The 14,067-nt window shown below is 49.1% G+C and overlaps 1 protein-coding gene across 4 annotated transcripts in view; it reads left to right on the top strand.

Annotated features, from left to right (window-relative positions):
- Positions 1-14,067, top strand: part of PPP6R2 (protein phosphatase 6 regulatory subunit 2) — a 96,947-nt gene that overhangs the window by 79,004 nt on the left and 3,876 nt on the right. For 3 of the 4 annotated variants that reach the window (XM_086743817.1, XM_086743807.1, XM_086743830.1), the window contains 7 exons: positions 370-427; positions 1,621-1,748; positions 2,714-2,889; positions 4,290-4,452; positions 4,847-4,935; positions 5,813-6,020; positions 8,782-8,805. In XM_086743817.1, coding sequence (XP_086599943.1) covers positions 370-427; positions 1,621-1,748; positions 2,714-2,889; positions 4,290-4,452; positions 4,847-4,935; positions 5,813-6,020; positions 8,782-8,805 — 846 coding nt within the window. The remainder of the gene's footprint in view (positions 1-369; positions 428-1,620; positions 1,749-2,713; positions 2,890-4,289; positions 4,453-4,846; positions 4,936-5,812; positions 6,021-8,781; positions 8,806-14,067) is intronic. The other variant, XM_086743824.1, reaches the window with a different exon arrangement.

Genomic DNA, 14,067 nt, shown 5'->3' with positions numbered 1-14,067 from the left:
TCCGTAAGGTTTGGTTCAGCTGGAGAGACCCAGTGAAAAAAAATTAAGGTAGCCTTCGTGCTTCATGGAGAGTTGCAAAATAACAGCCAGACCTTGCTGTGGTTGCAGTGAAGCCCAAAAGGTTGTTCACTCAATCACACCCAAGAATGAAAATTCTGTGTATTCAAAATACGAAATAATCTTTCATCTCACAGAGAGGAGACCGTTGCATGTACCGCAGGAGGGAATACTCGGGGAGCAAGCGCAGGAGGCGTTGAGCGGTCATACAAAGCGTCGCTGTGTGGGCTCTCCTCTGGTCTCGTGCGGGGCTGCAGGCGTGCTTCGTCGCTCCGTGCCCTCACTGAGGTTTCTCTCCCTTCTTTTTTGCAGCGCTCCCTTTGACAGGATCGCGGAGATAAACTTCAATATCGACGCTGACGATGACAGTGTAAGTGGGTATTTTGGGATGTTCACTGAACACGACAGATTCTTGCTAGTTACCTCATGCTTGAACTGGGTGCTGTCATTCTGAAAGAAAAAGGGTTTGATATTTTATTTTGGTAGATGAAAGCTGGTGACGGGACTCGTAGCTGAGTCCAGGTAAGGAGCTCAGGGCATTACGTTCTTTTATTGACCTAAACCGATACTCGTTGAGGACAGCGGCTTAAGAGGTGATTCCAAGGTCATCTCCTGACCAAGGCTTATTTTTGTCAATATTAAGACTTAGATTTCCTTAGTCTTAAAATACTTTCTTTTTCACTTAAACAGTACTGTGAAAAGTATTTTTTTTTCTCTGTCCTGGCTGCTCCAGACAGTGCTCTGCAGATCCAGAAAGTTTGGTTTCTGTTTGATCTGCCAGCTACATCTGCAGCCACTGAGAGCTGTTCGCGTGCTTTATACGCCTGGTTTTCCCGAGGAGATGGGTTTGTGTGTGATGGAATCCTAACGCAGCTTTGAGTTGGACTGGGCACCGTCTGGACGACAGCACTTCGCCAGTCTTTTAATTGAGAGATCCCAGAACGCTCAGGCGGATCCCGTGTGTGTTCAAGGGATGCCTCTTTCCCGGTGGCTGAAACACATCCAGCGTGGAAGGCTGGATGTTTGAAGGGGGGTTCGGTGTTGTCACGTTTGTTAGAAGCTCCCCCAGCTCTGTCAGGAAGAAGCAGTCATGGACAGAAACTGCCCTGAGAACTGCTCGTCCAAGCAGGACGGTTTCCATACGCGGCATGGCTTTGTGCTCCGAGCTCCGAGCCAGTCCCTGTGCGGATGTATCATTAAGGGAACTGCGTCCAGCCCTCTTCTGCAGGGACTCTGTACTGCTGCCGCTGTGAGGGTACAGTGTCGCGTCCCAGCACAGCTGTGAGCCGCGGGCAGCAGTTTCTGCCCTTTTGGAAGCAGTGTGAGCTGAGATGCTGCTGGGTTTTGTTCCTGGATCTGTTACAGGCTTGCTGCTCCTGAGCACACTGTGCTGTTCTTCCTCTTCCCCGGCTGAACGCTGCTCGTTGCGCAGCTTGGGATGCGAAATGAAGTAAATGCAAACACCTCTCTGGTGTTAGCTGTGCACCCATGCTCTTCTCTGAAGTTCTTCTTTCTGTCTCCAAAGAATGACTGCAATATAATTTCTTTTCAATGTTGTTTTAGCCCAATGCTTCCCTCTTTGAAGCCTGCTGCAACGAGCGGATCCAACAATTTGACGATAACGAGGAGGAAGAAGATATCTGGGAAGAGAAGGAGATAACCTATGCAACCCAAGTTAAATCAAGAACACGGTAAGGTGAAAACAAAAGATAGATTTATTTTTTTTTTTTTTTTTAGATTTTTTTTTTTCTTTTCGTTCTCCTAAATGCTGTGAAACTGTACATTTTGGTTAAGTACACGCTTAATTGTTAGTTATGTGCTTTGAGGTCTTTTTTTGGCCTAAACCAGAGTGCTTTACTTGTCGCATTCCTGCAAAAAGAGGTGGTGGTTTGTCTTGAATGTGAAACAAAGATCCAGTTCGAGGGAATGCCGTAATGATGGAAACACCTAACTACTGAGTCTGTTATCAGAGATATTAAAACACCCCCCACCCTTAGTTTGAAATACTTAGAACTTACTCCTTTCCTTGTATTTGGGGAGGAGGAGGTTGGAAGAATTGTAAGACTGAGGACAGCAGATAGAATATTCTTTTTCAGAATGTTAAAAAAAAAGAAAAGAAATGTTTTGTGTGAGAACGAGTGACCTTGCATGGTGCATCTCTGGCATAGCAAGTCATGTACGATTTTTCATCCCTTTGATGCAGTCAGTTATTAAATAAAGTTACTTCTGTAATTCTAAGTCTGAAAATGTGATCGGATGAGACAGGAAAATGGCCAGGACCTTCACATTTATGTGCCTGGCATCAATAAGCTGATTGTCTCGGTCATAGCAGCATCGATACCCCGCCGGCGTTCCCCTCGCTTGCTGTTCTGTCTGCTCCTATCAGTCTCTGTCACTGCAGCACATCTCCCGTTACAGCGCTGCAGACGCGTTTTGACAAGGGAAGCACGTAGGGACGTTGTGCAGATACCTAGGGGAGTGCCTGCTGTTGCCCGGCTGAGTTTGTGTCTTTTTGGGAAATGAGCCCTGTAAACGGCACTCAGCATCACGTGGCCACCTCACGGTCTGTGCTTTCTCCCGGAGCTGGGCAGGAAGCCGGTTGAGGGATGAGCTGGCTGCGCGAAGGGTTTTTCTAATTCTGAGCTGTGCGATTTAGATTTGGAGCATCTCAGACCTCAGAGAGTTCGTCCAAAAGCGATCTTGAGAATGGAGATCATGATGGCAGTGTGGACTCTGAAGAAGAAGAGGAAACAGAACAGCAGCCGCCTCCTTCCTCGGCAAACAGCAGCAAGAATAATACTTCTGAGCAGAAAGACTCTGACTCCTCTGAAGGTAAGGGGTTCAAAACAGCATCCTCCCAATCGGGGTGAGATCTGGAACATCTCTGCGAGAACAGCCCTTTGCTGATCGACAGGCTTCTGTGGCTGCTCTGTAATCCCACCTCTGCAGATGAGAAGTGTTCATTTCGGTCTTAATTTTTTGTCTCTGAAGTGTTAGTGAGGTCGAGCCCTGCCCAGCTCCTTCAGAACGGCAGTGCGGGGCTTCAGTTGTGCCGAGGCAGCCACACAGGTCCGAGTACGGTGATGCTGCTGGCTCTTTCAGTACGAACGCTAACGAACAAACCATTAGTGGAGGGTTATGACATTAAATCCATACATTATATTATAGGAGTTTTCTGCAGACCCTTGCCAGGTATCTCCACACTCCATGCGTCTGCCTTTTCTGCCTGGTTGCCTTTCTGGTTTTAGTTTGCGTGTTGCAAACCCGTTCCTGCAGTGCCTACAGCCAGACTGCAGAGGGACAGGGTTTCCTAGATCGCAGTGCAGTTGTGATTCCCGAGACACGTTCAGTCAGTGGAAATAAAGGGACAAAAAGGTCCACGTTTGTTCCTTGCTTGGTGCAGGCGGTTCCAGTTTAAGGATGGTTCTTCTCTAGGTGATGTCTCTGTACTGTAACTGTGAGCAGAATGCATACTTATTCCAGCCATCGACTCTCTGCACCCGTTTGGTAGTTCAGGTATTTTCAGTTCCTACGAGGAAGAAGCAGTATAAACAACACAAATGGCAACTGGGGAGCGTGTGTCGGTGTAGTTACCCTTGTAGAGACCTTGCTTCAAATTTTGGTTCAGTTTTTGAGTGAGTGTAGATCTCTCCTACTCTCCGTTTTGTTGCATGCAAATCAGTTTGCACGACAGACCTCTGCAATCCTTTCTTGAGAAGAGGTAACGAAAAATGCTTTTTAAAAATAGTGATTTGGGGGAATAGAAGTTCTAATGCATAAGGAGTAGCCTGGGACTGCAGAAACCAAATCGCGTTCTCAGATTTGCGCAAGATCGCTTCTGTGATCTTAAACATTTTAATCCGTGTAGCAATGCGTTGTCTGTAATTGCCAAAATTAAGCGGTTACTTGATTGAAATGGGTGAAAGCTGTGCCACTTAGCTCTTAAGAGGAAACTAAGGTGCTCAGAATTCAGCTGAAAATCACTGCCTCGGAGAATGCAGACGTTCATAGTGTCATTTTTCTTAATTGGTGCTTCTCTCTTGGGATGACACATTTATCAGGAGAGGGATTTTCAAGCTGGGTGGCTGTAACCTGGGAGACAGGCAGCTTCCTGTGGATTTCAAAAGAGTGCCATCAGATGCTCGGTCTTTGTCTCTGGGATCACTGGAATACTTTTGGGATGGCCAGGGGTTCTGACAGCTCAGAGGAATTCTGTTGCCCTGTGTCTCCAGGGTCAGGATGGACGGCTGTGTTCGAGCCCGTCAACTCGAAGCCCCCCGCGCCCTGTGTTGCCATGGATGTGGGGTCGAGCGTGTGGGATTCCGCAGCCCCGGAGAACGCCACGCCAGAGGAGAAGGGATGGGCAAAGTTTACAGACTTCCAGCCGTTCTGTTGGTGAGAGGGGCACGCATTCTTTTGATTTCTTTCTAACTTTCAAATTAAAGAATATGTGAAATATGGTTTGATGGAGTACGTTGGCTGTCATCTTTTCTTCTTCCCTTTCCCTTCCCTGTGCTCCCTCTTTTATTTTTTAATATTATCTGAGTATTCTGGATCAGGGCTTCATACTTCCCTCTGCCTTCCAGGGCTTCTAACTGGCGTTAGCATTCGTGTCTTACGGTACAGGAACACTTTACATATCATCATGCTGCTGCACTAGGAGTAAAATAAGGAAATGAATGTGGTTTTTAGGAGTTGAAAGCCCCAATGGTTTGTTCTGCTGGGGGTATTTGCAAGCACAACCAAGATACCTGTACTTCATTCTCAAGCCTTTTTCCCCCTACTGTAGCTCAGAATCAGGTCCGCGATGCAGCTCTCCCGTCGACACAGAAAGCAGTGATTCAGATGGAAACCCGAAGCAGAGTCAGGACAAGAACTGTAAGTGAGAATGTTGCAAGACAAAACAGATGAATTATTTAAACTGAAGTTCTGCACAGCGTACCAGGTCTGCTAGGGAGAGCTTCCCTCCAGCGTCACCTGCCTTATCTTACTTGAGGGCTCTCTTTGGTACAGAGATCAGTCTGTTAAAATAGCAACTCAGAAATCCTGAGTGCTTGTTGGGATAATACTGTTCAGCAAGAAGAGGATGAAATTTAAGTTAGTAAGAGATGATGTCACAGAGACGATTAATTTACAGAGTATTCACAAGTCCGATTTTCACTGTATGCTTGATCATAAAATTGCTTGCCAAAAATGAAAAGGTTAGGGTAAGTTATGCTATCGGTAATGGTGCCGAGCCACCTGGTTAGCTTCAGTCAGTTTCTTTCCCTTCTCCTTTCTGAGCAAGGAAAAATAAAATTTAACAGAGGGCTTGGATGGAACTATGTTAAGGTTTTGTCTGTAGTAACCCCTGAAAGGTGGGTAATACTGGAAGGGAGAGCGCGGGACCTCGTCAAGCAGGGCAGGGTCTCAGAGCTGGGTCACAGCCAGCAGGGACCTCGGGGACCGCTCGCTCCTCCGTTCGGAGATATCACCCTTCAGCAAGTGAAGAAACCAGAACAGCCTCCTCTGCTGTTGGGATTAAGCACGGACATGAGGTGGCAGGCGGAGCACACTGATGTGTGGGGCTGGGGTTTTTTCTCTGACTTGCAAAACCAGTACTGCATGCTGTGGGATCTGTGTGAAACCATCATCTCAGAACTCGCAGTAGTTGTAAACACTTGGTTTTACACCCCCCTGCTTACTTGGGGTGGTACTGGGGGGTTGCTCCTGTGGTTTGGTTCGGTTTGCAGTGTGAATTATTTCCTTTCCGCAGTCAGCACTGCCTCTCCCTGTGTTTGGAACGTCTGCGTCACGAGGAAAGCGCCGCTGGTGGCCTCAGACAGCAGCTCCTCTGGAGGCTCCGACAGCGACGAGGAGGAGGACAAAGGCGATATCGTCACCGAAACCATCAGCACGGGCTCGGGCCAGGAGACCATCAAGCTGACCATGGATGCTAAAAACGAGAAGGCCGTGTTCACCAGGTGCGGAACGGCTCTCCCTGGGCTGGGGTCCTGCTCTGCCCTGGTTCTACCCCGGTGTGTGGTTGGGGGTTAGCGCGTGACTTTGCCCTTTTAGACACCACGGTTCCAGATGTCCCGAGTGAGGATGTCTCACAGCTTTCTGACACAGGGGTTGTGTTTTAAGAAAATATTTATAATGGGTTTATTTTAAGAAATGAGTGTGGCTCACTTCAGCCACTGAGCCGCATCACAGGCGCGTCGCCCAGCTGGCTGCACAGGGCATCCAGGCCTGGGCCGGTGGCCGGGACGCCAGGTCAGATCGCACAGGGGAGCGGAGCAAAGCCTCACCTGACGGCAAGTGCAAGGTCTGAGGTGGAGTCAGTGTGAGGTCTTGCAAGGGGAAGATAAGATGTCTTAAGCGATCATTTTCCCGTCATTTTTGAAGTAGTGCATTACGGAAACTGAATTATAAAATAAAAAGAAACATGCCAGCAGAACGTACCGCAGACCCTGAGATTTGTCAGCTTTTGGGCAGCAATCTGGCTGGAATTGCACGTGCTCCAATCCAGCCTGCTCTGATCGTTTGAGAGGGGAAGTTGCTTTACAAAACAGTAAGCATCTAGTTCAGTGCATCCAGAAAAAGCACCCAATTTTAAGATATTTGGGTTTTTTCCTCATATTCCTCACAGATACGTAGGGGATGATTTGGCTGGTTGCAGTCCCTGTGTTTTATGCATCTGACTCAGGAGCAGGTGTTTACTGTTTATGCTGTTGTGGTTATGTGACTTTTTTGGATAGCCCACGTGAGCTGCTCGGCATGAGTACACACTCCAGCAAGTAGCTGCCAGGAGTTTAAAAGCAGTGGCTCAGAAAACAAGTGGGTTACGGAACGAGGTAAAATTACGGGAGGGAGCCAGAGGTAGGTTTGGTTAGGCAGCTCTGAACAGCGTTTTTAATAACCTGATTGTTTGTGATGGCCACCTGGAATGGCCTTTAGTCTTCATGCTTGAGATGCGTGAGATGCCGGAGATTTCTCTGCTTGCAGTGACGCATCTGAAGAGCTGTTTTGATAAACTGAATTGGTTTGTATGCGTAGGGATGGCACGGCCATGCAGATGGGCCTCACAAAAACTGAAAGATGAGGAAAACAAGAAAACTGCCTGCTGTGCTAAAAGCAGCACCTCCTTTTCCAGCTTTCATTGCACTTGAATTCTGTCTCGTTAAACCCATTGGCACGTGTATCTACAACAAACCCCCTGCTCCGGATGTTTTTCCTCTCGGAATGCGTGGTGTTTGTGAGTAGAGCAGCATTACACACGTGACTCTGTGAATCTCCCTTGGCATGTTCTATGTCTGCCGTTTATTTCTGAGCAGGTAGGGAAATTTTTTTTCCTGGTTTGGCTGGTTAGGTGTTGTGGGCTGTGCTGCTGTTTCAGGCAGTGTAATTCTGAAGGTGTTTTTGTCCCTAAATGAAGCGTATGTATCTCAAGCACTTTCCACAAGGACGAGGCTTCCAGAGCCTGCTTGGTTTTGCATGACTGCGGTTCTACAAAACTCATTCCATTTTGGCACAGAAAGTCAATGCTTGAATAACCACAGTCTCCGCTTCGAAGGCAGCTGCAGCTTGCCGCAGCTGTAACCGTAGCCGGACATCAGAATGGAGGCTGTGGCAGACAGAAGGCCGTCACGCAGATGGGGATTTCACTGCTGCGGCTCTGTCTGGTGGCCCAGTCTCACCCAGTGTATGAATTGCCGTATTGACCAGTGACGTCAATGGAGACTTGCTGGTGCCCTCACTCTCCCAAACTAGTCTGCCTTCTTTTGGAACCGACGCGGTTAAACTCAAGTGGCCGGTGGTGAACATGTTCATTTCTTACCGTGGTCCTTAATGGTTCCAAGGCAATGAGCTATACCAAAAGCTGAAGAATTTTTCAGGTTGAATACATGGTTCTTGGTGACTTTCTACAGGCGCTTCCCCAGAAGGGCTAAACTTTTACCACACCACATTGATGTTTCTGTAGAAATGGGTCTCCCCTCGCCCTGCAAAACTGAAATCTACGGTGGAAGTCTTTGATACTCCTCGGAGCTGCACAAGGGCTCTGTAGATGTCCCCATCCCCAGGGTGGGGAAGGCTCCCGATGTTACATTCCTGCCTCCGATACCTGCCGTGATCCTCATCGTAACTGCTGACGCTTCTCTGCCTGCCCATACCACCCCAGAATTTAAACTCCGGGAAGTCAATGACCTGTGCTTGTGTTGCTCGGGAGAACGCCCCTCGTGGCAGCTCTGCCTGAGGCAGCCGGTGTTCTCAGTAGCGGCTTCAACATCACACACAGAAGCTGTTCCGGATGTGTTTAACTTCTCTCCTTTCAGCGCATTTAGCTAACTTACTTTCCCTTACCCAATTCTATAAGGTAGTTTCCTGTCAAAAAATAAGTAGTTTTGCAGGAGTTCTCTGACTAAAGAGCGTCCAGTATTGGCAGATCTCGCTCTGAGGTAACTTCAGAATGCGTGTGTGAGGCTTGAGAAAGATTGACAGTGTATTGGATCTTCTGCTTTTCCTGTATTGAGCTGAATTTTATGTGGAAGATGCTGTGATCAGTGATTGTACTCTGAAATAGCCGTGAAATGTTCTCCTGGCAGGAGCACCGCTTGAGGATACCGTTGCAAAATTAACTCTTTTGTCTGTTTTTTTCAGCGATCTTTACTGGTTTTTGTTTTTCTTCCTTTCATTGCTTTCTCTCTCTTCCCGCCCTTCTCTCTTGCTGTGGGTGTTGCTCAGAGTGTTTAGACCTGCAGTCAGAGGGTATGTATGACGGTGACCTCCACAGGGTTCCAAACATCCACCTGACAAGTTTCTCCCTTCAGTTTGCTTCGGACTGGGCTGCAGAAACAGCTGTGGGGCTGGGAAAGCTCATCTTTCCACAAGCAGTTCAAACGGATTCTAGAAATTCTGTTCCGAAAAGCTGGATTTGCGGTTGCGTATGGTCCTTCGTGACTGCGCACAGTCAACGTGTAGGCATCGTTGAACTCCTAAAAAGCACTTACGGTGTTCAGCGCTTTCATGCATGGTGTCCCTGAGCTGCTGCCCTTGCACCCGTTTGTGAGCTCTTTCTGCAAAGAGGATTTCTGGGATTATTTTAAAAGGCAAGTTCAGGCTCTGGTCAGGGGAGTGTGGGACAGCCTCGCTGACCGCAGTTCGCTCACACACGCAGCGCTGGCGTCGCTGCCGGTGGTAGGTGGGGCGGTGGTCAAGTCTCTTGAGACGTTCTCACAACATAACATGTATTTCACTGGTATGCTGTAATATGGCATAAAATATTGGGCGGTGTGTTTTCCAAATGCCTTTTCTTTTTTTTTTTTTAACAAAATAGTTTTTTTTTTCCCAAAGTTTACTTTCTGTTTTAAATTTTGGGGGTTTACTAATTATTTTCTAGAATTCATCCATTTAAATGAATTGTCCCAGTCACTGTGCAAGCTAGCAAGACTTTGCTGTAACTTCTGGGTGAGATCAGAGACAAAAAGAGGAATTCTCTGCAGTAAGCATGTCTGATAACTGTTTCACTTGAGGAGGAGTGTGTTCCGGCAAAGATTAAGCTTTCAGATCCAGAAAGGACAGTTCCAGGGAACAGGAATCCCACCCTGACTTCTCGGAGCAGGAGGGTCAGGAAAGGCAGCTCAGCACGTGCCTGCAGCCTCCAGCCGCTGAAGGCTCTCAGAGTTGTAAGCCGTGTGCTATTTGAAAATATTTTTACTTACAATGTGTGCTTATTTACTTACCAGTTTAATAACTGACAGTGCCATTTCAACAACCTTTCCCAAGTCCTCCGCCTCTTTCACAAGCAGGCGGGTACACATTGCGTTTACCCCGGAGTACGTGCTGTCAGGCCGTGCTTTTTGCCAGAAACGTGGTCATATCCTCGCTGTTAACGAGCGACCCGAGCGGTCGCCCGGGCCAGCGTTTGGCTGGGTGAGCGCTCTCAGAGCCGGTCGGAGCAGGCGCAGGCTGTGAAGGTGCTGGGCATCCCTGCCAGGCTTTGCTGGAGTCGGAGCAGCGGGTGAGCGAGGCGGGCGGAGCGTGAGGGTGTGCAGCGCTGTTAGCCTGGGCAGCTCCGCTCTGCTCGCGTTCGTCGATCCTGAGACCGCGTTTAACGGGGAAAGCAACGGAGGCTGCGAACATGTGCGCAGCGTGAGCAGAACTTCTTGTGGGAAATGACTTGCATTTCCGTGTCTGTGTGCTGAATTTTCGTTGTATGTTATCAACCCCAGCTTTTGCATTTCTTTATCATTTTCAAAGCGATCTGAAGTATTTCACTGCTGAATAGTTCACACAAGGTTTCTGAGCAGCTCCTTAAAAGATGAGCTGCACTTAAAAAAAAAAAAAAATTAAAATCTAGCTTTTACTGTCTGTGGTGGTAGGGGGCTTGGGATATTTGCAACTTTTAATTTCTCTTTCAGTTTATTAACTTTACCCGAAATGCTTTTTTCCTTTTAATTTTTTTTTGTTTCAATGGTTGAATAAGTTGACAGTCCCCTTCTCCCAGTGCCTCCTCACCTGAGTAGCTTGGATGAGCAACTGAAATGAGAGTTTAGAGGGAGGCTGGAACCCACCCGAGCAGTAGTGCTCGCTGTCTGTTCCAAACACATCTGTATCTTCTGTGTCTGCGTGGTACCAGCTCGTCCAGCGCGTTCGTCAGCTTTGGAGGCAGACGCCGTAGTGCTGCAGCGGTTTCCTTAGCGCTGAGGTGAAAATGAGACAACGCTAGCAATTCCTGCTTTTTGCAGGAATTTCTGCCGTTTCTCCATTCCCGTTTCTGTGAAATCCCTGTAGAAGTCTCCTCTTGTTCCTGATCAGGCGTGGTTCTGGGATGAAAGCACTTTGCTTTCGCTCTAAAAAAACCTGACAACCCAAAATTGCTGAAATAGCTCAGAAACAGGAGCTGGCAGTGGTTCCCCCGTCGCTCCGGGCGCGGGGGCTGCGCAGGGGGGCCCTTGGTGCTGGCTCTTCCTGAGCGAGGAGGCTCGGAGCAGCGCCCGCTTACACGCAGCAGAGAAAACAATCCTCCCGTTTCCCAAGCTGAACGGAGCGACGTTGTCACAGTGGATGTTTTGAGCTCTCCCGTTTTGGGATACGTTTTTCTTGTCTGTGCCTGCCGACTCTTCGTCTTGCATGCCGTGGGGACTCGCTGCTGCACGTGACGAGCATGCGGCATCGGCATGGGAAGCGGTTGTCCTGCTTGTGCCTCCTTCCGCCGCCTGACTGCAAAGAGGTGCTGGCTGTGGGCAGCTGGCGCGGGGAGCCGAGCACGCTGGGGGAAGTGGGGTGTGGAGCACGACCGCGGCGTTCTGTAAAATTCGACTGCGTATCGGTGTACGTTTGTTCAGAAGGAAACATAAAGGTGACTCATCTGAGGTCCCGTCTCACCAGAAAGCTCTTCCAGTCAAAGGTGAAGGCTTGCAGTGTTGCAGCACTTGCAGGTACTGCAGCACGTGCGATAATTGCCATGGATGGGACCTTCCAAGCCGACGCAAGTGTTGGCTTTGTTAAAGGAAGACTGCGTGTGAATTTGGCAGCCGGACCTCCCGTGTTGTGTGACTTTGTCTAATCAGCAGCCAATGAATAATTTTCCCGTGCTGCCCTCGCGTCACTCACATTGCCTTGCAGTTGGTGGTTGCCTGGTTTTTAAGGACTTGCTTGTGGGCTGCGCATGAGACCTGTGCGTAGGCAACGCTTTTTGTGCGCACATTCCTGCTTCGTTTGTAGTACCGCTGTTTTTCCCAGTGTGTCTTCACGCTGTTCTGTTGTCTGTGATACTAAGCGTTGACCAGAGAGACTAGAGGGTATCCCAGTGAGCTTCAGAGGTAGGTAGAACTGCGCTCTGAGGCTGTTCCGTTCAGTCTCAAACCCTTCTTTCCCGAAATACCTGAAGCTCTTTGACCGTTCGGGACCACAGCCTGAATGCTTCTCGCTCCCTTGGGCAGCAGGACGTAGATCAGAGTCGCCCTCAGCATTGGGCAGAGCTGTGGAGGTGCTGGAGCACGCGGATTTCCGTCTGGCACTAAATTCAGCCAGCTTGGCTTGTTCGAACCACCGGCAAAGCTGCTGCAGCTGAATTTGTCCTGCGAGGTGCGAGGGGCTCGCAGTCAGCAGAGCAGTGGAAGGGTGGAGGGGGCGCACGGTGTGTTCTCTTGAGCGCGGAGGTAGAAAGAAGTTCACATAGGGAAACTGGGCAAGAGAGGGGTTCTGAAAAATTGTAGTGCTGCAGGGTTTTCTCTGCAAAGCTGGTGGAGATGGACAGGAGGAGCTGAGTCGTTAGCAAAAGTGAAGTGAGCTCCTGGTGTTTCCATGCTCACAAACAGAACATCATACGTTTATTTTAACTGGGTGTCGGTTTCGGTGTAGGACGGTTTTAGGACAGCTTCAGCGATTATGAAGTGTGGACTTCGGTGAATCCTGTTTTTCTAAGAAGAAGTTGCCCTTCAAGGAGAACGGTTGTATTGTCAGCTGGAGGAAGCTTTGCGTTTGCAGGGTTTGGGCAACAGAGCAAAACAGAATGAAGGGCCACTTTGTAGCACCTAAGGCCAGGAATGAGGACACTCCATATTTCTTGTTATTACGTGATACAAGACATGAAAACAACTTTTGAAGTAGTAGTATTTTAAATACTTCTCAGCTTTAAATTATCAGTGTAATTTATAATGTAATTATTCTCAGTGAAGTCCGAGCGCTTGGCGGCACACGTCACCCAGAGGAGATGCGGTTGTACGTGCCGCAGGGAACTTGCTGCCGTTGAAGACAAACCGTAGGTGATGCTTAGGATGTGAACTACCTCAGGCAACTCATCAGGAAGAGTAAAGGAGAACGACTGGCTTGGTTCCCTTTCACCATCTTTACGATGCTTCAGAGCAGTCAGTGAACTGTGGTGTTGGAGGCAGTTCCTCAGTTCATCACTCAAGGGACTGTGCCCAAAACTCGCCACGTGCCACATTCTGCCCTTGGCTCCAGCGGGAGATGTTCCTTGCCAGCTCGGCAAGAGAGAGCACGCAGGCATTTTCCCCTCCCTGAGATGCCCAGCTGATGAATTCCTTGCTTTCTAAAGATTACTGAAGTTCTCCTACAGAGGCCTGTTGCTTGAAGGCCAAGTAGAGACCGTTTGGTTCAGGATGCTTTGAATTCGGCTGCCTTACACCTGCAGTGAAGCGAGCTTGATCCACTCTGCTAAGCCACGTTCTCACCGAGGGTCCAGGTGAGGAGGGACCCCACCAGACCCTGCGCCAGGGCTGTCCCGAAGCAACCAGCTGGTGGTTTGGAGGAGACATCTCCAACTTATGTTATGCAAACTCTCTTCTAACCTCCTAGAGGTGAAGATGGCTGGGCCCAGTGATGTAGGTCTTGTTCCCTAGTCTTGTTTTCTGATAAGACTGAAGAGTTTGGACATTCAGCTTGTGCGTTGGGGATGGTTGGATGTCTCGGGAAGCACTGCAGTGCCTGTAGAAAGAGAGGAGGCTCTGTTGGAAGTGACCTCCAGAGCAGCATTTACAAACTTGGCGGCTAAGCTGCAGAATTTGGCCGTGAGGATGAACTGGGTGGAATAAAGGAAAATTGTCCTGGCCCTCGTGTTGGGAAGCCCCGTGGGCACGGCTGTAGGTGGCATTCACGAGTTGTTTGTGCTGCCTGCTTGTTTGTTGTGAAAAAAGACAGTTCTGGGCAGGCTTGCGCTTACTGTTGGAACTTTTGTGCAAGTGGATTTGAATTGGAGCTTAAAAATCCCTGATTCCTTCTGGAGTGAGAAGTAGCAGAGCTGTCTTTGCAGAGTTTAACTAAGGAGAGTCTAGAGTAGATGCAGACGTTGTTGCTGTGACTCTTCCTCCTCGGCCTGCCCTCCCCAGCCTCGTGAGAGCACCTGACGTTCTCTGCAGGTAACGCACTCAGTCCCTGCCCCGAGCCCGGCCGGGGTTTGGAGCCCCTCACCGGGCCGTTGGTGACGTGGAGGTGGCCCACGCGACTGGTGGCAGGGTTGTGCAGCCGCCGGCGAGGGGACAGGCCCAGCTGCTCGAAATAAGCTGA

Source organism: Chlamydotis macqueenii, chromosome 1, assembly GCF_036417535.1.
Source record: "Chlamydotis macqueenii isolate bChlMac1 chromosome 1, bChlMac1.mat, whole genome shotgun sequence".
In the NCBI taxonomy this organism is placed as follows: domain Eukaryota; kingdom Metazoa; phylum Chordata; class Aves; order Otidiformes; family Otididae; genus Chlamydotis; species Chlamydotis macqueenii.
This window is presented reverse-complemented; position numbering and strand designations above follow the sequence as displayed.